Here is a 21,710-nt window from a genome sequence, read left to right as displayed (position 1 = left end):
GGCACCCTCCCTGTGCAGGCCCTGGGCCAGGTTCTGGGATAGAGGTGAGTCAGCCTCAACCCTGCCCTCAAGGGGCTTACAGTCTATATTCAGAGAAGGAAATAAAGAAGCTGCCAGCTGGGCGCGGTAGCTCACGAGTGTAATCCAAGCACTTTGGGAGGCTGAGGAGGGCGGATCACTTGAGGTCAGGCGTTTGAGACCAGCCTGACCAACACGGTGAAACCCCGTCTCTACTAAAAATACATAAATTAGCTGGGTGTGGTGGTGCATGTCTGTAATCCCAGCTACTCGGGAGGCTGAGGGGGGAGAATCACTTGAACCTGGGAGGCGGAGGTTGTGGTGAGCTGAGAGTGTATCATTGCACTCCAGCCTGGAAAACAAGAGCAAAACTCCATCTCAAAAAAAAAAAAAAAAAAAAAAAGGCAGCAAAGAGGTGCCGTTTGAGACGGGCCTGAAAGGAAGAATAGGAATTAGCCACATGGATGGGGTGAGGGCGGGCTGGGGTGGCTTTCCAGCAGGGGAAGGGCTCGTGCTGCCTAGGCCAGTCTCCAGCACTGCAGTGTTCTAGGTCTTAGCCCTCCCGCGACCTCTGAGGGCAGGGGCAACTTCGTCTCTGGCCCCCAAGGGTGACTGGAGGAATCACTTCAACAGGCCAAAGAGGGACCTGCCTCCGGCCAGAGGAGTCTTAGCAGGAGAACCCCTCAGGGGTCACTCAGCTGCCCATCTTCTTGGCTTCAAGCCAGAGGGGAATTTATAGTTGGGGGCTGCCCCAAAGCAGGGGCCCCTGACAGGCGGTCATGAGTGAGAGGGCTCCAGGGTCTCCACAAACCCTGAAGTTGTGAACAAAATTCTGTGCGTGCATGTATGTAGGTAATGCAATTTGGGGGCAAGAATGTTCACAGGATGAACCCAAATGGTGAGAACTCTGCTCTGGGACATCAGGGCTGTAGGAGCTCCAGGACACAGTGAGATCAACCCCTGCACTGACAGATGAGGAAACAGACTTAGACAGGAGACGTGCTTTGTTCAAGATCATCCTGAAAGTTGGCCTCCAGGCCAAAGCATGGGTCTGGAGCAGTGTTTCTCAGTGCTGTGGCGCTCCGCACCTGTATCCCTGGGGAGCTCTGCACCTGTACCTTCCCAAAGGTACCAACATTATCTCGGCAAACCACGGTTTGGGAGCCTCTGTGTTACAGGACAGGGCATGTGTGTGTGTGTTCATGTGTGCACGTATGTGTGCTGTGTGTGTGGAGTTGACTATCAGAGCCGTGGCTAAGAGTGGGGCTCTGGATCCCGACAGTGCTTTGCTACTTGTTGGGTGACCTTGGGTAGGTCACCTGGTCTCTCTGTTTCAGTTTCTTCATCTGTAAAATAGGCAGAATAATTGTATCACTACCTCCCTCCTGGGATCATGGTGGGGATTAAACGAGTTGATACAGTAAGCCCTAAGCACACTGCCCAGCAAGGTACCTGCTCACTTTTCCTACTGCCTTTGACTTGGGATTTGGGGCTGACAGGCTTGCTGGATGGATCTTCTCAAAATGAGGATGCGCGTTAGTCTGGGTGGCGGCTGATTCACATTCCAGGGTAGTCAGCCCCGTGTGGGAGCCACTGAGCTTTCTCCATTCTCTGAGGGCCTCTTCCTGAAAGTCCATCATGCACGCTGCCTGCAGTTCTCCCTGCCCTGAGTACTGGGCCAGGGTCTTCCCGCCAGGGGCCCCATCCAATTCTGCGACCTTCCTAACCCCAGGGAAATGGCAGGTGCTCAGAGAAAGCTGGGGGCCTGTGCCTTGAAAAGCGTTGCTAAGAAGATGATGAGCTGACTCTGCCCTGGGAAGCATGTGATGCCTCACATAGGGTGCCCTTCCATGGGGCACTGGACTGCGCATGGACTGGAAGTCACAGCTCCACCATTTTGGCCATTTGACCCACACACATTTATTGTGCACAGCCAAGGCCCTGTTCTTTGTACTGGGGATACAGTGTGAAAAAGACCAGAATCTCTGCCCTTCTGGAGACCGCATTCTAATGGAGGGCAGGGGAAGAAGGAGACAGAAGAGAAAATAAGTAAAATTAGTGATGTGTCACACAGTTCTGAATGCAGTAGAGGAAAATGGTGCAAGTGAGGGGCACATGCTGGCCCAGGGCAGGTGTAGGAGGGTTGCGATTTTAGAGTGGTTAGGTAGGTTTCACTGAGATGCCATTTGAGCCGAGACCTGAAGGGTGTAGAGGTGAGCCATGTGGATGCACGGGGGAAGTGTGCTCCAGGCACCAAATGCAAAGGCCTACATTAGTTGGCATAATACTAGCTGCTAGTAACATATAAAACCCCTATCAAAATAATTGACTCCCTGGTCGCTATTTTTATTTATTTTTGAGACAGGGTCTCACTGTCACCCAGTCTGGAGTGCAGTGGTGCCATCACAGCTCATTTAGCCTTGATCTCCTGAGCTCAAGGGATCCTCCCACCTCAGCCTCTCAAGTAGCTGGGGCCACAGGCATGCACCACCACACCCTGCTAATTTTTTAAGTTTTGGTAGAGACAGGGTCTCACTATGTTGGCTCAGGCTGGTCTTGAACTCCTGGGCTGAAGCAGTCCTCCTGCCTCGACCTCCCAATGTGCTGGGGTTACAGGCGACAGCCTTTGTGCCTGGCCCCAAACTCACCCTTTGTAATAGCAGCAATCCCACCCATGAGATGGAAGCCCAGCTGGCAGCGGCTCCCTAGCAATGCGGCACCCTATGGAGGGAGTGTCAACCTTCCATGGCTAGATGTCTCTGCTATGACCCTGGGGGGTGACAGACCCACTGGACAACACAACTCTTATGGCAGAGGTTGTCACAAAGCAGTAATACTTTTATTCCCATCAGTGATGCTGATGGGCCTGACCCTTTACAGAGAAAAACGTTAGGAAAACAGAAGTGGGTAGGGACCCTAGGAGCCTCCATTCTCGACGCCCCACCCTTTACTTCCCTTGCCAGCGTCAGCGCCTTCAGACCAGAAGATATGGGGATGGCCTGGTGGGGCGGGCCACACGTGGGGCTCCCCAGGCAAGGCCACCTGCTGGCAGGGGTGAAGGCGAAGGCAGGGAAGCCAGGGCCCAGCAAAGCTCTTCTGGCGCAGGCAGCGTACGGAGAGGGGCGACAGGTGGGTTGTTCTTGGTGACTGGTCCGGGGCTTTCAGCGCCCTGCGGCGGCCTCACGGGGGCCCCTGCTGGCTCCGCCTCTCCTCCAGCGCCCGGCACACCCACATGGACACCACAGCGGCGTTTCCGTCATTGAACTGCACGATGAACGGGTGGCCCTGCAGGAAAGAGAGGAGGCTGTGACAGGCAGTCCTCGGACTCCAGTGCTCATTGCACTTTCCAGGGCCCTCAGCCTGGATCTGATCTTTCCCCAGTAACCCTGTGAGGTAACGAGGGAGGCTATCAGCTCCATTTCATGGCCTAGATAACTGAGGCCCAGGGACGGGCAGTGACATACTAGTCAGTACCAACCGTCTGGAGTGCTGGCTGGCACATCTCAGACTCTGCCACCTCTTCCTGAGGCTTGCACTAGCCTGGAAGGTGCTTAACAGGGAGGGCCTATCTTCACTGCACACTCTGCCTGGCCCTTCCTCTGCCCAGCATCACTCGCATGGCCTGTCGGCCAAGGCCTGGCACTGTTGCCAGCTTTCCGGTTCAGTTGCTGCCCAGAGACCAAAGAATCATCTCGTCAGAGGCTATGTCAATCCCTTTTAGCTTTCTCCTTTGTCTACAGCTCTCCTATAAAGAAGTCACTACCTGTAATTGGAGGGAAGGCAAACATGTCAGGGGAAGGGGGGATGGGGAGGAATGTGCTGGGCTGTGCACAGGATCACTGGGTTCCTGGTGAGAAGTTCCAGTGGGGGCTGGACTCTGGAGGGGCCGGCCCTGTTGCCCTGTGGCCTGCCTCTGGTTCTAACCCTCTTATCACACAGGCAGGCCAGGTTCTATTTAGCCAGTTCTCTTCTCTGCTGTCCTGAAGCACAAAGATTTACATCCACAATCTTAGGGCCTCCTGGGAATTCCCAGGGAAGGTCAGAAAAAAGCAGGGACAACCCCAGGGTCGCCAGGCCACAAGTCAGAGGTGAAAGGAAAAGTGAAAAGCCTTCTCTTTCCTCCTCTTCACCAAGCGGCTTCTTGCCTAGGAACTTACAACTGGTGGCTTCCTCTCCCGCCCAAAACTGTGCAGCTTGCATGGTGAGACTCGGGGAGCCATAGTGAGGAGAGAGAATTGGGAAGATGAGGGCACCCTGTGTCTCCCCCTAGCTCTTCTCCCTCCCCGTCTAGCGGCCGCTTCCTCGATCCCTCCAGCTCTTCTCCCTCCAGCTTTCTCAGCCCCTCTTGGGCCTGTCCTCCGCCTGCACCGGGTGGGCTGGGCTTTCAGGGCTGCTTTCCCAACACACCCCAGCCTTGACTGCAGCCCTGGAGAGGCTGCTTAAAGAGCCACACAGCCTTGCCATGAGCTCATCACAAAGCCAGGAGGGATGTGGACCCTGGCTGTCCCAACCTCAGTGTCTGCAGGGGCTGTCAAGGACCAGGTCTCAGTAGAGCAGGGGATGGCATGGCCCCTCTGGACCACAGGTCAGACCTGTGGGGGACAGGAGAAGAATGCCCAGGCCGCCTCACCCTAGGCTGATGCAGTGCCTGCCCCCAACCTTCCCAATCGAGGTTGGGAAACCTGCCCTGGGGACACCCTGTGTGAGTCTAGCTCAGAGGCACACAGAGCAGTCAGAGCTGTGAGGAGGAGGAAACTTGGCTTCGAAGGTGCCAAAGCACCCAACCCCAGGCAGGGACCTGCTGAGGCTGGGGTGGAGCTAGGCCTGGAGCCCAGCTGGGCACTTCCCATAATCTGCTCATAGCACTCTTGGAGGCTCCTGACACATCTGCGGGACCCCTAAGGGCGCAGGGGCCATGGAGGCCAGGCTGGGTGTGGCCCTGTGGGTGGCAGAGGCTTGGCCTGGGGCCTGAGGCAGGAGAGGCCCAGGAAGGACTGGATTTTGGCTTCCACATGTTCTCCTCCCCATATATATGCCCACCCCATGGCTGCTTTCCCAAATTGCTGCCTAGACAGAGGAAATCCTTCCCAAAGTCCAAGCATGCACACTTCCTCTCAGGAGGCTCGGGAGGGGTGACCTCGTGCCCTTCTAAAGAACAAAGGGAGAAGCTGTGCTCACGAGTGACAGGCCCCTCCCCCAAGCCCCGGGTAACACAGTGTCACTTTCCCAGAATGCCGGGTGACTTTGGGGCCCATATGCTCCATCTCTGTTATCATCTGTTCTGGAACAAGCAGAGCGGAACAGCAGGAGGGGGCGTGGAGGCATTCCTCCACGTTACAGAAGGGCGGATGGCCGCACTGCGGGGAGGCAGTTTGCCCAAGTGCCCCAGTAGGCGAGGGGAGAGGGCTGCTCGGCTGCCCCATCCTCGGCTCTGGTGGAGACGCCAGCCTCTCCTGCCCTCCTCGGCTGGGAGGTGACCTCGTCTCCTGCTGCTGCTGAGGCACACGGTATCTCTGACACTTTACCCCACCTGCAAGGGAAGCGACCTGGACCCAATGGTTTTGTCCCCAGCCACTGTTGATTGGTTTAGGGTGGTTGCCTGAGAGAGAGAATCACAGGGGGCAGACACATGGAGGGGACCCAGCGTCCTAGGCTGTGGCCTGTGGACCTGGTAGCTGCTGGCAGCCGTTCACCACAATTTGACTGGACACACAGAAAAAGCCAGTGTGCAGGCCCAAGAGCAGGAGATGCTGTCCAGAGGCAGGCAGGAGGGGGTCCTGACGGCGCTAGAGACCCTGGGGTCATTATACCCAGAGCCTGGCAGCGACTCTGCCTGCAGGGTCCACACGGTCACAGGATCCTGTGAGGCACCTCACAGGCTGGGGCTGGTTTCCGTTATTTGCAGCCAAAGAAGTGTTAACTCACATAGGTGGGCACAATCGCCTCCACTTTACTGATGGAGGCTGCAGGGTCACAGCTGACCTGCCTGAGCTCCCAGGCGTGGGACTGAACCACAAGTCTGTAACCCAAACCCACTGCCCTGGGCTCTTCCTGGATAGAGGAGGGAGAATCAGTATTCAGATTGCAATTCCCCCCATCTTGTTTTTACCTTGGCGACTCAAGCCTGCCTAGCCAGAGGTACCACCAGGGCTGCAGGCTGCAAGCCTAGACCATCCCAGGTCTTGACCTCTATCAGCACTGTCCCTTGGACATACTGGGAGAGTCAATGGCTCCCCCTCCTCCCATCAGCCCTGCATGGGATTCAGGGAAAATACACCATGACCCCCATTTTAGAGGAGAGGACACTGAGGCCCAGGGAGGGAAGAGGGGGGTTAGGAGCTGGCACTGAGCTCGTGTCTCCTGGTTTCTATTCTGGAGTATTCTCGGGGCTGGCCTGGCTCCCCTGGGACCCTGGCTGGTGTGGTTCTCTCCTTCCTCCTAGACTGTAACTGATGCCCTTAACCCTGTGACATGCACAATGCAGGCATTCCTCATGAGTTTAGCAAGCAAACAAAATCTGATGGAGAATTTGGGAGGAAGCACAAAACTCACTTGGCCACCCAGAGGTGCCCGAGTTCCACACAGCCAGATGCTCCAGGCATCCTGGCAAGGCCAGACTCCTAGAGATGGATGGAGATAGCAGACCAAATAATACCAAATCCAGCTGGGAGGCGACCCCACCTCCTTCGTATTACTGATGAGACACATTGTATCCGTGATGCTTTACACCACCCTGCAACAGACTGACTTGGACAAGGAGTGCTGCGTGCTGGGCACCTGACAAAGGTTTGTCCTGATGTGCCCACTGGTTCCCACGCTCACTGTGGCCCACACACAGCTACGTATCTCCATTGCGCCAAAGACTAAACTGACACTCAGTGTGTAGAAATTGCCCAAGGGCAACCGACTAGGCAGTTGGGCTAGAACCAGAACACGGGTCTCCTGACTCCAAATGCCTTGCTCTCCTGTGCCTGCAATCAGAGAGCCAACCTCGAAGCTTCTTGCAGAGAAGCTTCTTGCAGACCACCCTGCGGCTGGTCCCTCCTCTGGGCTTGGGTGAAACGTACATCCCTCCCAGGCAGAGGAATTCAAGTGCAGGCAAGCTCTTGCAGTCCCATCAGGCTACAAGGAACAATGGAAGCACAGGCATCAATACACACGCTTGTCAAGAGCATCTTCCACCCACGGTGACCGCCCCAGGCATCTACACCTCTGTCCTTCACGCAGAAAGCATGTTAGCACCATTTCTGCACAGTCATGTCTGTGGAGCCTGGCAGTGCCAGGCTGGAAAGGCTGAAAGATCTTGCTGCCTCATCACCAGGCAGTGAGAGCCACTCTCATTCCCTGGATTCTCTCAGGGCCAATTGCAACAATTAAACTGACGAGGGTTGAAGTTATTATGGTCCACAGACTTTGCCACAAAAGATGGAGACACAATGAAGGGAAAAGAATAGGGCTGCCAGAGGCACGATGACTCCAAAAGTGGGACACGGGGGAGAGTCGGGGAGGTGCTGGCATCATCTGGGCAGACACCCTCACCAAAGGGGCTGAGAAGCACAATGAGGGACATTGGTGAAAACATCACAGTCATGAAGATGAATTGTGGTTGCTCACCACTCCCTCTTCCACCTGGGCATTAGTCAGTGTGTCACTAGTTTGACTCTTTGCCTCTGTACTAACGTCTCTAATCCCCTGTGGTGAGATGCCTTCCTGAGAGACTGACAGCAGGACACTCCCGGGCCCTTCCCACGTGGAGGCAGGGGGGCAGGGCGTGGTGTGCTGGTCGTGTGGACAAGAATGGAGGCTCCGAGCCTGCCGTAGTGTGTGAGTGCTGCCTGAGGCTTGTGGGGCTGGACTTCCAGTCCAGTGCTCATTTAGTGACACCTCTCTGTCTGCCCTTAGTTGGGCTTTGAGCTTCTTCCGAAATAGGAATGTACCTATTTGGGGTCCCCATACTTTTGTCTCTTTCTGTAACTTTTTAGAGAATATCATGCATTTGAAGAATTTATTAACTTGCTGGTGTGGCTGCAGGGCCTGGTGCAATGCCTGCATGTGGTAGGCCCTCATGAAAAGGTGACTTATATATTCTGTACGTATACATCTACTCACTGAGCACTTGCTGTGTACAGGCACTGGCTGAATGCCTTACATCTGCACACAGCTCTCTTGAATCCTCCTGGCACCCCCATTTTATAAAGGAAACTACAGCTCTAGGAAAACTTGATGATATGGGGCAAGGTCATGGAGAAAGTAGCAGAGTTCGAGTTTAAACCCAGGACACTCTTCTACCATGGAAGACACCACACTGCCTGCCTACTGGTGGTGTCTCTCTGGGGAGATGCCTCCATAAGCTGTGGCTGCTCTAGACATTTGGTGGCTCTCTGGACCACAGGACTTCTCCTTCAGGGTGAGCACCAAGCACCTCCTCTCCCGCCAAGGATGCTGCATGGGATAGGAGGCCAAGGACCCATGAACCTGTTGAAGCAGTAAGCCTGGCCTAGTAAAGAGTCCAACAAACTGCCATTGGACAGGGCAGCCCTGTGGTCAGGTGACTGCCCTGTAAATGGTGATCTGAGAGGCTGAAGGGACCTCCAAATGCCAACCCACTGCCCATCCCTTTGTCTTTCCTTGCTGGACCTGTGAACCTTGCTTGAAGGTTCTATGCATCTCCCTGTAGGATTCCAGCCTGCTTGGCTGTGGTAACCCTTCTGTCCCTTCTCACACTAACGGAGTGTTAGGACTAGATGGGATCTCAGTCCAGCGGAGCCACAGGGTGTGATGTGTTTTGGGGGCTCTGCAGCTATTTCAAATTCTGTTAAGAATTTTTTTAGCTACAGTTTTAAAAACTGATTTAAAAAAATAACATACACTCAACTATGGTCAAAGAGTTACACTGAATACTGTTACCTCATACTGTGGTGTTACTTTCTGCAGCTCGCAGAGTCCGCTTAGATCTGTGCATATTATTCAGCCTCTTACACGGCAAGCATGGGCTAGGAGGGCTGCTGTGGCATACTGGTCATTCGAAAAAAGATGTCCACTCAGGACACACGCATGCATGTGTAAAGCTGTGTGAGTGCACCAGAGCCCAGGTACACTGAGCCCCATTACGTACATCGGGGTGGGGGATGCAGTGTGGTCCATGGCTCTGAGTTTCTAATGCTGTCAGTTCCCAAAAGTTTTGACTACCATTTGTCTGACCGATATATTTACCATAAGCAATTCACATGAACAGTTGGTCATTGCTGTCAGTGACTCACTGTAAAATAAAACGTTTCTGCTATTCCTCTCTTAAGCATCTACATTGGTTTGACGGATGCCTAAGTTGGGAAGGCAACTGGGTGACTGCGGATTTCCTTAACACTGCGCTACCGAGACAATATACAGAAATAAGCTGAGTGTAGATATGAGATTGCCACTAGCCCCTGTGACCCTGGCTCTCAGAATTTGCGTCCTTTAAGAGAAGTCCCATGGATGACTTTAAAAAGAAGTGTCTACAATGGATACTAATACATTCATGCTAAAAAACCCCCACTTCTACATTAATTTTGAAGTCTTGCATTAATTTTACATAATAAAACATGTTCCACTGTTAAAGTTTTAAAGCTACCAGTCTGATCTCTACTTACCCCACAGAGAACTTCAGATTAGAGAAGTTAAATAATTTATGGAAGGATGTACAGATTTCCAATGTCTGCTGAATTGCTGACAAGTGGCAGGACAGTTGGCAGCCTGATCATATTAATTACATGTGATAATAAATCATAACTATCCCTGGGGCCAACTCTTCCTTCCAGGCTGGGCATGGCCAGGCTAATCAACAGGAGTGGTCAGGGAAGGAGGGTCCCTGATAAGTGACTCCACAAGAGGAAGCCAAAGCATCACAATAACAATCTCCCCACCGCCCCGCACCCTGTGTGGGGTGACTGCAAGGGCTCCTGGCTAAGAGTCGGTCAGCTCTCCCCTCGCCATCCCACTAAGGCCTCGCCTATAAAAGAGGTAATACTAAAGAGTGGAGGGGGCCTCCCTTCCCCTGGCTTCATTCTATGTGGAAGGACTGCTGCTGTTGTAACACTCCTGAACCCTGTCCCCAGGGAGGGAGTGGCAACACCGGGCGGGTGGGCCCACCGGGTGGGTCCGGCTGGCCTGCCATCTCATGCCGTGCCTCCAGGCAGGCTCTAAGCCTGCAGGAGGCCTGCAGTTGTTCACCTCTGCTTACCGAGGCCACCGGGGCCACACTTGTAAATACATCCTCCAATCCAGATTTGTATAGAAGTAAAACTGATACTTTATCTCCATCATTTCTGGGTCTCATCTGTCAGCTGGTTTTGAACACTAGGCAGCTGTCTGCAGCTTCCTTACCCACACCGAATACCACCTGCTCTCTCTTCCTCCCGGAGTGGGTTCCAAGGACCAAATGAAATCACCTGACCCTGAGGCAGTGCTTCACAGATACACTCTGGGCACGTGATGGTTATTCCTCCACACAGAGCGCAGGTCCTGCACTTGGGGGCACAGTGGTGAGAGGAGGTGCTTGCACCGAAGATGTGAAGTCTTCCTGTCCACCCAGCGAGCATACCTGGGCAAATGCCATGAATGCAGAGCTTTCCACACAAGGCATTTGTTCTGAGAACATGCTTTCTCGGCCTCTGATTTCTAAAGCTTTTCCATGGTTGGGGGTGCGGGTTCCTTGCCAGCCTTTCATTTCCTTTTAAGACCTGGGAAGTGGTGTGCAGCTGTGACATGTCACTTCAATCAACTTTCCTGAGTTTATTCTTCATAATTGCTACAGAAATAGATGTTTCCCCCCAAATATTCCATTATTAGCAGCAAATTGCATACCTCTAGCCATCCTGGACAGTACACAGGCATCTAAGGGGGTCAAGAAGCTCTCCACTTTTCATCTGAGCAGATCTGTGTTCCTACACAGAGTAACACACCAGAAATGGCCCACTGGGAGAACAAAATGTTTCCAGAGGTATCCGTGAGTCATTCTAGGGCCTGTCCTTACAGAGCAGCTGCAGGACCAGTGTCGCACAGTGTTGGGTGGGGCACAGGACGACTCCAGTGAGCCATGGTGAGGTGAGTAGACACTTGGGGTGCTGCCACTCATGAGTTTGTCTGAGGAAGCTGATCCTTGTGAATGGCAGGATGATGCCACTGGCCTGTTTAAAGGGGGCTGTGGTGGCTGCTCTGGGAGGGGCCTCGGAAAGGACTGGGCAGGCTGTACAGTGGGGGACATGCTGGCTGCCTCCGGCAGTTTTGGGCCATGCAGATGCCCAGAGGAATCAGGAGGGAGGATGCCAGAGGAGAGTGGGCATCCTGCTCCAGATGATACTAAGGACTCCCCTGAAAGGCGGAGTCTGCAGCATGTCCACGCCTTGAATATGGGGCCAGTGACAAGTGTCTAGATGCTCAAGGTTTGTCTCTGGGGGTGATGGCTGTGTGGTGATGCAGGTTTAAAGACACAATGCTTAGAAGGATAGATTCTCCCTTGTCCTCTCCTTTCCTTACCTCTTGAGTAAGAAAACATTTTAGGCCGGGCATGGTGGCTCATGCTTGTAATCCCAGCACTTTGGGAGGCAGAGGTGGGTGGATCACCTGAGGTCAGGAGTTCGAGACCAGCTTGCCCAATATGGTGAAACCCCGTCTGTACTAAAAATACAAAAATTAGCCAGGTGTGGTGGCCTGTAATCCTAGCTACTCCAGAGGCTGAGGCAGGAGAACTGCTTGAACCTGGGAGGCAGAGGTTGCAGTGAGCCGACATTATGCCACTGCACTCTAACCTGGGCCATAGCGCGAGACTCTGTCTCAAAAAAAAAAAAAAAAAAACAAAAACAAAAACAAACAAACAAACAAAAACAATGAAAGATGTGAATTCTCAGATTAAAAAAACCACAGTGATTTCCAAGTAAAATAAATATAAAATCTATACCTAGAAAAACTATAGTGAAAATGAAAGCGCCAAAGAGAAACACATATTGCCTAGAAAGGGTAGCAATTTGGCAGTCAGTAGATTCTTACCACCAACAGAAGAAGTTAGAGGACAACAGAGTATCTCCAAGGTACTCGGGAGAAATTATCCACCTAAGCTTTTAAACCCGATTAAACTAACACTTAAGAGTTAGGGCAAAGGGAAGCCAGTCCTAGAACAAAAACTCAGACTGTTTTACCACTCACAGACCATACTGACAGAACTCTTGATGTACTTCAGAAAGGAAAAGAAACCTCCGAAGGAATGCAATCACAATGAGGAATAACTGGCAAGCATGTGGATAAATGTGAACAAGCAGTAACGATATAAAGCCACAACCGCAGTAATGATTTTGAAGATCTAAAAACAAGGGGAAATGAAATTCTGGACTGTGATAACGTGTAAGAAGGGAGTGATGAGAAACTCTAAAACCCCGAAGTCTGGGGGGAAAGGGGCTGTGGTAAGGACTGCTAGTTGCCGCTGGTATCCATTCTCTCTTTCTTCACTGTGGTAAGAGTTCTGATTTTAGCAGGAGACACTGTCACCTAGCAGAACAGCAGCACTCCCAGCCTCCTTGGGGCTCAGTTTTGGCCAACGCCATGTGAACAGATACACTGTGTACCAGTTCCTAGAAATTCTGTTCTTAAAAGAAGGGGCAAGCATTTCTACACCCTTTCCTCCTATCCTGCTGGCTGGAGCTTGAATGTCCTTTAAGGAGCTGCCAGATCAGGCTAGGCACCCTACTTCCTGTCTGCTTTTACATGAGTAAGAAACACCCTCCTATCTTGTTTAAGCTGCTATTTGTTTTTCATTATATACAATTGAAGCTAACTTAGGGATAAGCAATTAGAGGCCAGAAACAGAATATGATTTCCAAACCAACGTAAAACTAAATGTGAAGGAAAAAACCGGATATATTAAATAGTTTGGATATTTGACCTCACTCAAATCTCATGTTGAAATGTAATCCCCAGTGTTGGGGATGGGGTCTGGTGAGAGGTGACTGGATCGGGGAGTGGGGTTCTCAAGAATGGAATGAGTTCTCACGAGATCTGGTCCTTTAAAAGTGTGTGGCACCTCCCCACTACCCACTGTCTCTCTTGCCCATGTTTTTGCCATGTGATGTGCCAGCTCCCCCCTTGCCTTCTGCCATGACTGTCAACTTCCTGAGGCCTTATCAGAAGCTGAACAGATGCCTGGAGCCATGCTTCCTGTACAGCCTGCAGAACTGTGAGCCAACTAAACTGCTTTTCAGGTTACTCGGTCTCAGGTGTTTCTTTGTATTAATGCAAGAATGGCCTAAGGAAACTTCACTCCGGCCAGGCGTGGTGGCTCAAGCCTGTAATCCTAGCACTTTGGGAGGCCGAGACGGGTGGATCACGAGGTCAGGAGATCGAGACCATCCTAGCTAACACGGTAAAACCCCGTCTCTACTAAAAAAATACAAAAAAACTAGCCGGGCAAGGTGGCGGGTGCCTGTAGTCCCAGCTACTCGGGAGGCTGAGGCAGGAGAATGGTGTGAACCCGGGAGGCAGAGCTTGCAGTGAGCTGAGATCCGGCCACTGCACTCCAGCCTGGGCGACAGAGCAAGACTCTGTCTCAAAAAAAAAAAAAAAAAAAAGAAACCTCACTCCAATAGAACGGACAAAGAAGAAAAAAGAAATCAAAAAAGTAGACAGAAAGTACAAAATAGGACTGTAGGGAAAAAAAACCTCAAGTATATTAACAAACAATAAATATACATGATTAATCAATTAATAGAGCCTTAGTTAAAATTTAAAACATCAACAATGAAATGCAGAGATTCATGTAAAAGAACACAGAAGTAAAGGATAATCAAACATAGCAAATACTAACCAAAAGAAGATGGCATAGCTCTATTAATAACAACCAAAAATAAAATTTGAAGGAAAATATATTACAGATAGAATCACCTCATAAAGACAAAAGACATACTTTGAAATGAAGACACAATATTTTGACATATGCAACTTAACATTACTGCCTTAAAACATATAAAGCAAAAATGGACAGGAATGCAAGGAGAAACAGACAAAGCCACAGTAGTAGTGGGAGATTGTAGCATACCTCTCCTAGAAATTGATAGATATAATGCAGGTAGGAAATCAGTACAGTCACAAAATATTTGAGAAACACAATAAAGTTGATCTAAAGTACATCCATAGGACATTGCATTCAACAATTAGAGAATATATACTCTTTTATTTTTTTCTGAGATGGAGTCTCACTCTGTTACCCAGGCTGGAGTTCAGTGGCGTGATCTTGGCTCACTGCAAGCTCTGCCTCCCGGGTTCACACCATTCTCCTGGCTCAGCCTCCTGGTTAGCTGGGACTACAGGTGCCCACCACCACGCCCGGCTAATTTTTTGTACTTTTTTAGCAGAGATGGGGTTTCACCGTGTTAGCCAGGATGGTCTTGATCTCCTGATCTTGTGATCTGCCCACCTCAGCCTCCCAAAGTGCTGGGCTTATAGGCGTCAGCCGCCACGCCCGGCCAAGAACATATACTCTTTTCAAGCAGAGAGAACACTGGGGGGACAAACCAAATGACCATGTTCTAAGGGAGTCTAAACAAATAACAAAGATCTGATGTTATACATAGCATGCTCTCTGGCCACAGTGGATTAAAATTAGATAATAACCACAAGATAACAAAACATCTTTCACTATTTGGAGATAAAAAATACTTCTAAATAATCTGGTGTAAAAAAATCCTAATTGAAATTGAAAATTACTTAGAATTGAATGACAATGAAAACACTGCATGTAAATACTTGTTGAATGCAGCTAAAGCAATATCAGCAGGCAACTTCATAGCTTTATAGGCATATGTTAGGAAAAAATATTGAAAATTTATGAGCTAAGTGTTTAATACATTATAAAAAGAACAAAAAGTATGTCTAAAGAAATAATAAGATGGCAAATAATAAAGAATATGAAGGAATTAAATAGAAAGATGTCATGAAGATGATCAAAATTGGTAAAGGGAAAACAAGTAAATATCAAGAAGGGAAAAAAGACACGTAACCACAAATCCAGTCAAAATTGAAAAAGAATAAGGGCCTACCGTATGAATGATATGAAGCCAACATTTGAAAATGCTGAGAGTGACAACTCAACAGCAGAAAGGGGGTGTGAGATAAGTGGAGAAGTGATAATGGCGGTGGCTGGCAAGGTGCCAATGAGTGCTGACAAAACATCACCCCCCGCAGGGGCGTCAGAGGTTTCAGAGTCCTAGGATCATAGTTTTAACTTTTCAAAGCACTTCATATCCATTGTCTCATCTTATTTCAAGAAGCAGTCAATTAAGTAAAGGCTGCTACCCCCTTAAAATCTTAGTAACAGCTTTTCTAGTTCCTTAACAGGGAGAAACAAACCATTTACACAAAGACTGAGCCAAAGTGGAAAATTTTTGCTGCTATCAAATCAACAAACAATAAAGAGGAAAAAATTGCTAAAGACACTGGACATCAAAACTTTGGGTAAATAACCTTAAATGAAGTATCTTTTTTTTTTTTTTTTTTACTATTTTCAGCTGTGATGTTCCAGAGTTATCTGACCCTCACTCAGTTCAGTGGAATGGGCTGCTGAGGGTCAGGAGTGCAGGGAGCTGGCTGGGGAAAATTTGGAAGAAGAGCATAACAAAGGTCAAAGTCATCAGACCTAGTCTAGTTTTCTACAGGATTGAAAATTACCAATTATTCTCAAGTTTCTGCTATTAGCAACTAATGTTTTCCATCTGAAACAGACCACGCCCTTTTATAAAAAAGGAAATACACAAAAGGAAGCAAACTGTTAGAAAATTCTGATCATTTTGCATCCCAGCAGCAAATAAAAACCATCAACAGAACTCACTCTTAGCCTTGAGCAATATTTTCTAAAACAAAACACAAAGAACCTGTGATATTTAACTATTCTGTTATTGATTTACTGTGGTTTGCAAGGTAACGCTGAAGAAAATTAAATGTACAGAAGGCTGAAATGTGTTTTCCATGGTGGTGAGTGGTGTGACCCGTGTTTTCCAAGGTGGTGTCGCTGGTCATGCGCAGAAAGAAAGACTGAGGGAGCACACATTGGTTACAAATAAGCTGGCCACCTTCACTGCGGAGCCTCATGAAACCAAAGTCTATTTTCACTGTTAAGAAAGTTATTTAGTTGCAAGCTTCCTTCTTATGGTAGCTGTGTCTATTTTACCGAGGGTCTTTAATTCAATAAGATTCACTATGGACGTGCGGAGCGGCTTCTATGTGCCTAGATCTAAGCCTGGTTTTAGAATCTAAGGACTTTTCCTTGGCACATTCAGGACTCTTTGGTCCTCTCAGAAAATAAAACCTCAGTAGTTTGAAGTCCACCTTAATTACTGATTCAAGATGAAAATAATCATATTGCTTCAAACTTGGACATTTATATACAACATGATCAAAGAGTATATTTTCTATGCAGTGAAATGGCCAGTTTCCAAACTTAGGGGCACTTTACAATCTATAGGCCACTATACTTTGACACCCTTTTCTTAGACTAAGAATCTGGAAGTTAGAACTTGAACATTTTAATTTCAGGTAGTCCCTCAAGCTTTTCCTTAAGCCAATTTTCTTGTATTTTAGACTTGATTCTAACAAGCTTAGTATCTGATTTCCCAATTGAAAGCACAAGAGAAACAGCCAAACAGAAGGGGAAGAGGAAGGTCTGTTAAAGGGAGGAACAAGAACAGCAGCAAGAAATGACATCTACTAGCAAAACTATACAACAAAAACAAAAAACCAGCTTGGGGTCAACCAGCCTAGGGACGAATGGCCCTACTCGTGTCAATATCAGGAGATACTGGTATAGAACATGGCAAATAGACAATGACCATAACAATGAGCTTAAGAATTTTTTGGTTTTTTTAGAGATGAGGTCTCACAGTGTTGCCCTGACTGGAGCACAGTGGCTATTTACAAGCACAATCATTGCACACTACACCCTTGAACTCCTGGGCTCAAACGATCCTCTTGTTTCAGTTTCCCGAGTAGCTGGAAGTAAATTTAATTTAAAAAAAAATTAAATCCTGATGCATGTAAGCTGTTTAAGAGGATAGAGAAGTGTTATAATACATTTAAGACCTCTGGCTTGTAATTGTTTAAAGTTTGATTTTATAAAGAATACACTAGAGTTATCTGAATAATTTTCTTACATGGAGCAGCTCATCCACCTATGATGTTGCCATGTGAGATTTAGAAAATCCACATTAAACACAATGAAGGCTCTCACTTTGCCCGCTTTTCTGTAAGTCTGCCATGAAGCACCATGCTCTCTCACGGGGACAGACAAGGCTGCCGATCCTCTGAATTCAGTCAAGACATACGGGGCCGCTTTGGGCCCAAGTTTACCTTGGCTTCTTTGCAGAGAGTTTGATTACTTTTAAGATTTATGGTCAAAGCGGGGTGAAAAAAGAAATACCTCACAGAGCAGATTTATAACTTCATCTTGATTTTTAATACCATTAGGGATGACATCCTATGACATAATCTTGGAATGACTGCAGGGTGACTCAGAAACTCAGTGGGAAGTTTTATATTTTAGGGTCTGGAGCATTTTGTAGTTGCAAGGTCAGGTAGGAAAGGACCAGGGAAATGAGCCAGAGAGACGGTCAGAGAGTGAGTGTCAGCTGGTTTAATTTTCTGTGTCAACCCTGAAAATTAGATAAACAATGACAAACCAGGCTTTTTAAATGAACTTGTCACTTCTGGTTTTCTTGATACAGAGCAACATTTTTCAAGTCCTGGTAGGCCCAAAGACAGATTTAACCCCTGAGAGGTGTATCCAAGTGTTTCAAAGTCCTCACATCCGAAAACAAAAGGTTTAGTCTAACCCTATACCCCTTGAAAGAAAAACTAATTATCCTTGAAATTTAAATACTCTTCTCATAACAATTAAGGGAACTTTGCCTACAGCCAAAAGGTCCAGTCCTTTGCAGGAGGGTCTTAGCAACGTCCTAGTTTTTTCTTTCCACCAGACCAACTCAACCCTTCAACACAGTTCCTTTGATCTCAACCTCCTTTTGCAAACATGACCTCCAACCACTGTTCTAAGCAATACTGTCCACATTGAGCAGGTACTGGCTCTCTTCTCACCAATGCAGGTGAGCAGAGACCTGGCCCTGCCCCTCCTCTGCCTGGTGCTTTGTCGTTATGAAGAGGTAGGAGGTAAGAACTGCCCTGACTTTTATATGCTTTGTGCTATTGTAAGTCTTTGTTGCAGCTATGACATTCTCCCTGGTGGTGAGGGGAACAGATCAGTGAATCTTCCTAATAGCTCCCCCTATTGCCTTTGCTGTAAGGATATTTATTTAAAGACAATCCAGTTTGAATATGTTGATTTGGAGACAGAAATACTTATATTTACTGATACCAGCATTTGAGTAGGGGTTTTGATTCTCCAACTGGCTTTCGAGCTCATTATCTTATTTCAGTGTCACAAAAACCCCATGAAGTAGCTGGATGGCATTACTGTTACTTCCTTCAATTTGTGGATTTTGCCAAGGTAGAGTTGGGATTTGCACTGGATGTCAGCTCCCAAACCTGTGCCTTTTGTGATGATGTGCAATATAATAGCAGCCAGTTGTGAGCACTTACCCTGTGCCAGGTGCTCATTAGGTGCTTTCACTGACATTAGTTCACGCGATCTCCAAAAGCCCTATCAGAAAGTAAATGATAACCTATTTTATAAACAAGGACACTGCACTCTAAGGTGTTAATGACGCTTGAGCCCAAGTTTCTTGAGGTTCTTGGCCTTCACAGGTCAGTCTTTCCCTACACTCCACTCCACAAGTGGTCAATACAAGCCCCTGCATAACAAAGTCACAGAGTCTGCCCTAGAGAAAATATGAAACAGGTGATTTGAAGCCCTTTGATCCTTCAGTCTTTGCCTCATCCCTCAACTCCAGTGCCCCTTTTCCTGTTTAATGCAGAAGAGTCTCCTCTTCCAAAGCTTCAAAATCATCTGATGCCAGCTAACTGCTGACATTAAGCCAATTCACAGGAAAGTATGAATAACTTAAGAAGGGCACTAGGGCCACGTGCATTTGAAAAGAAGATGCTTGGCTCCTGCCCAGCTGTAGCTCAGATATCTCACAGGTGGACTATTCGTGGCGTGAGGGGCTCTGAGTAGACAGGTAATAATTTACCTGTGGTTTCCAGGAGTCCTGTGGATTTCATTCTCTACAACACAGCTTATTCCCCCTAGCTCTGACTCTGTCTTCTGCAAAATATGGAGAACAGCATCAACCTCACAGGAGGACAGTGTGTGTGAAATTCCTAGCCCGGAGGCAGTTCCATAGTCATGACTACCAATGGCCTAAATTTTGCAGTACTTTTCATACTCCTTTTCTAAGGAAATTTTTATAACACCTAACACATGTTCAGCACTAAGTGTGGCAGACATTAGGATATAGGTTTTGTTTTGTTTTTTGTCTTTTTTTTTTTTTTTTAAATGTGACTGGCTCTCCTGACAGCTGCAGTAGAGAATTAAAGGCCCTGCTTTCCACATCTTAAGGACCCTCACCACTCAGTAAGCAGCCCCTCCTCTGACCCTCAGCCCTAAAGACCCAACTTGCTCCCCATTTAAAACAAGAATGACCAGACCTCTGGGTTTAGAATTCCATGTAACTAAACCACAAAATAGGAAAAAGGAATCCCAACTGTTGCACTTGTGCACAGCCTATAGACAAGACGGCAGTGCCCTCAGACAGCATTTCAAATACAGTTTATTAGTGTGTGATATGAAAAGGGTATTTTTATTGCATGATATAATGCAATGGGACCTTGGGCGCTCTGTGGAAAGACCTCACACTCAGAAGTGTAATGAACCCGTAGTCCCAAAAACATTATACTGTACATTAACCTATCATTAATGGCACATTAGGGCTAGGGGCATTGCACGCTTGCTGGTCAGGGCTCCATCAGGACAGTGTTGAGAAAACCACACAGTCTTCCCAGGCTTAAAACAAATAGAAAAAATAAATATTCCTGATGTCTACAGGCTGCTTTAAAGGAAGTTCAATCCAGCTCTGCCTTGCAATTTCCAAGCCTGCTTTTTTAAGACTGGAAGAAAGATACACAACTAAACAAAGGGAAAAGAAAATGACTCTCTTGTAGTTTACCCCCAGCTACTGGCTATTCAACCTCAATGTTGCTCAACAAGGTCATCAGCAAACAGCACCTTGGTAGTGTAAAAGCTGCCCAAAGGACACTTGGGCCTGGACCACAGACTGCAGAAGTGGGAAGGGGCCTTGGAAATTGTGTGTCCACTCCCTTCACTGTCTAGATGGAAAAATCAATCTTCAATAAGATGAAGGAAGAGACAACACATTCAACAGAAAAACAGGCAAAGAATGTGAAAAAAATACACGTGGCCAATAAACATATGAAAGAAGTGTTAATCCTCATACTTAATAAATGTAAATTAAAACAACTACTAGTTCCTTTTTTTTTTTTTGAAACAGAGTTTCACTCTTATTGCCCAGGCTGGAGTGCAATGGCGCGATCTCAGCTGACTGCAACCTCTGCCTCCCGGGTTTAAGAGATTCTCCTGCCTCAGTCTCCAGAGTAGCTGGGATTACAGGGTGCCCCCACCACGCCCGGCTAATTTTTGTATTTTTCGTAGAGATGGGGTTTCACCATGTTGGCCAGGCTGGTCTTGAACTCCTGACCTCAGGCGATCCGCCCAGCCTCCCAAAGTGCTGGGATTACAGGCATGAGCCACCACGCCTGGCCAACTAGATACCATTTTACCACTGATTAGGTTGGCAAAGATTAAAATCTGATAATTTCGTATCAGAAGAAATGAAGAAGAGTTAACATTCTCATATCCAGTATATTACATAGAGACACGGTCACTGTCTTAATAAAAAAAAAAATTCTGGAAATGGTCAAAATATTCTATGACAGGGTCCTGGATAAATAAATATGATACATCCATAGTATGGAATACTATGCAGCCGTTAAGAATGAGGTTGATCTTTATATTATATGGAAAGACCTCAATGACATACTAAGTAAAAAAGCAAGGTGCAGAATAAAAAGAATTAAAAATTCTAGAAGGATACACAAGCTACTATTAACAATACTTATCTCTAGAGATTGGGGCTGGAGGATATGGAGGATTGGAAGGAGACTAACTTCTTACTGTATATCTTTCTGTACTGTGTATTTTTTTTTTTTTTTTTTTTGAGACAGGGTCTCCCTTTGTCCCCCATGCTGGAGTGCAGTGGTATGATCATGGCTCACTGCATCCTCGACCTCATGGGCTCAAGTGATCCTCTCACCTCAGCATCCTGAGAAGTTGAGACTACAGGCAGTGCCACCATGCCCAACTAATTTTTAAATCTTTGTAGAGACAGGGTCTCACTATGTTGCCCAGGTGGGTCTTGAACTCCTGGGATAAAGTGATCCTCCTGCCTCAGTCCCCTAAGAGCTAGAATTATAAGCATGTTCTACTATGTCTGGCCAAATTTTTAATCATAATTTAAAAACTAGTTTTAGCAAACAAATGATGATGATGGCAGGAATAAACATTGCTTATGAACCTATTATTTTTCAACTACTATGTTAAGTGCTTATGTGCTTCACCTTATTTGCCTTTTCACAAAAACAGAAACAGTAAATTGGTCACTATTATCCCCCTTTCCATGTAGTGGGTACTAAAGTTTCCAGGGGTG

General features: G+C 47.7%; 1 protein-coding gene across 10 annotated transcripts in view; it reads right to left on the bottom strand.

Annotated features, from left to right (window-relative positions):
- Positions 1-2,835: 2,835 nt before the first annotated feature.
- MAP2K5 (mitogen-activated protein kinase kinase 5) overlaps positions 2,836-21,710 on the bottom strand; it is a 264,267-nt gene continuing 245,392 nt past the window's right edge. For 9 of the 10 annotated variants that reach the window (XM_045395630.3, XM_065548107.2, XM_045395631.3 and 6 more), the window contains one exon: positions 2,836-3,303. In XM_045395630.3, coding sequence (XP_045251565.2) covers positions 3,199-3,303 — 105 coding nt within the window. In that variant the 3' untranslated portion in view covers positions 2,836-3,198. The remainder of the gene's footprint in view (positions 3,304-21,710) is intronic. The other variant, XM_045395632.3, reaches the window with a different exon arrangement.

This window comes from Macaca fascicularis, chromosome 7 (assembly GCF_037993035.2).
Source record: "Macaca fascicularis isolate 582-1 chromosome 7, T2T-MFA8v1.1".
Classification (NCBI taxonomy): domain Eukaryota; kingdom Metazoa; phylum Chordata; class Mammalia; order Primates; family Cercopithecidae; genus Macaca; species Macaca fascicularis.
This window is presented reverse-complemented; position numbering and strand designations above follow the sequence as displayed.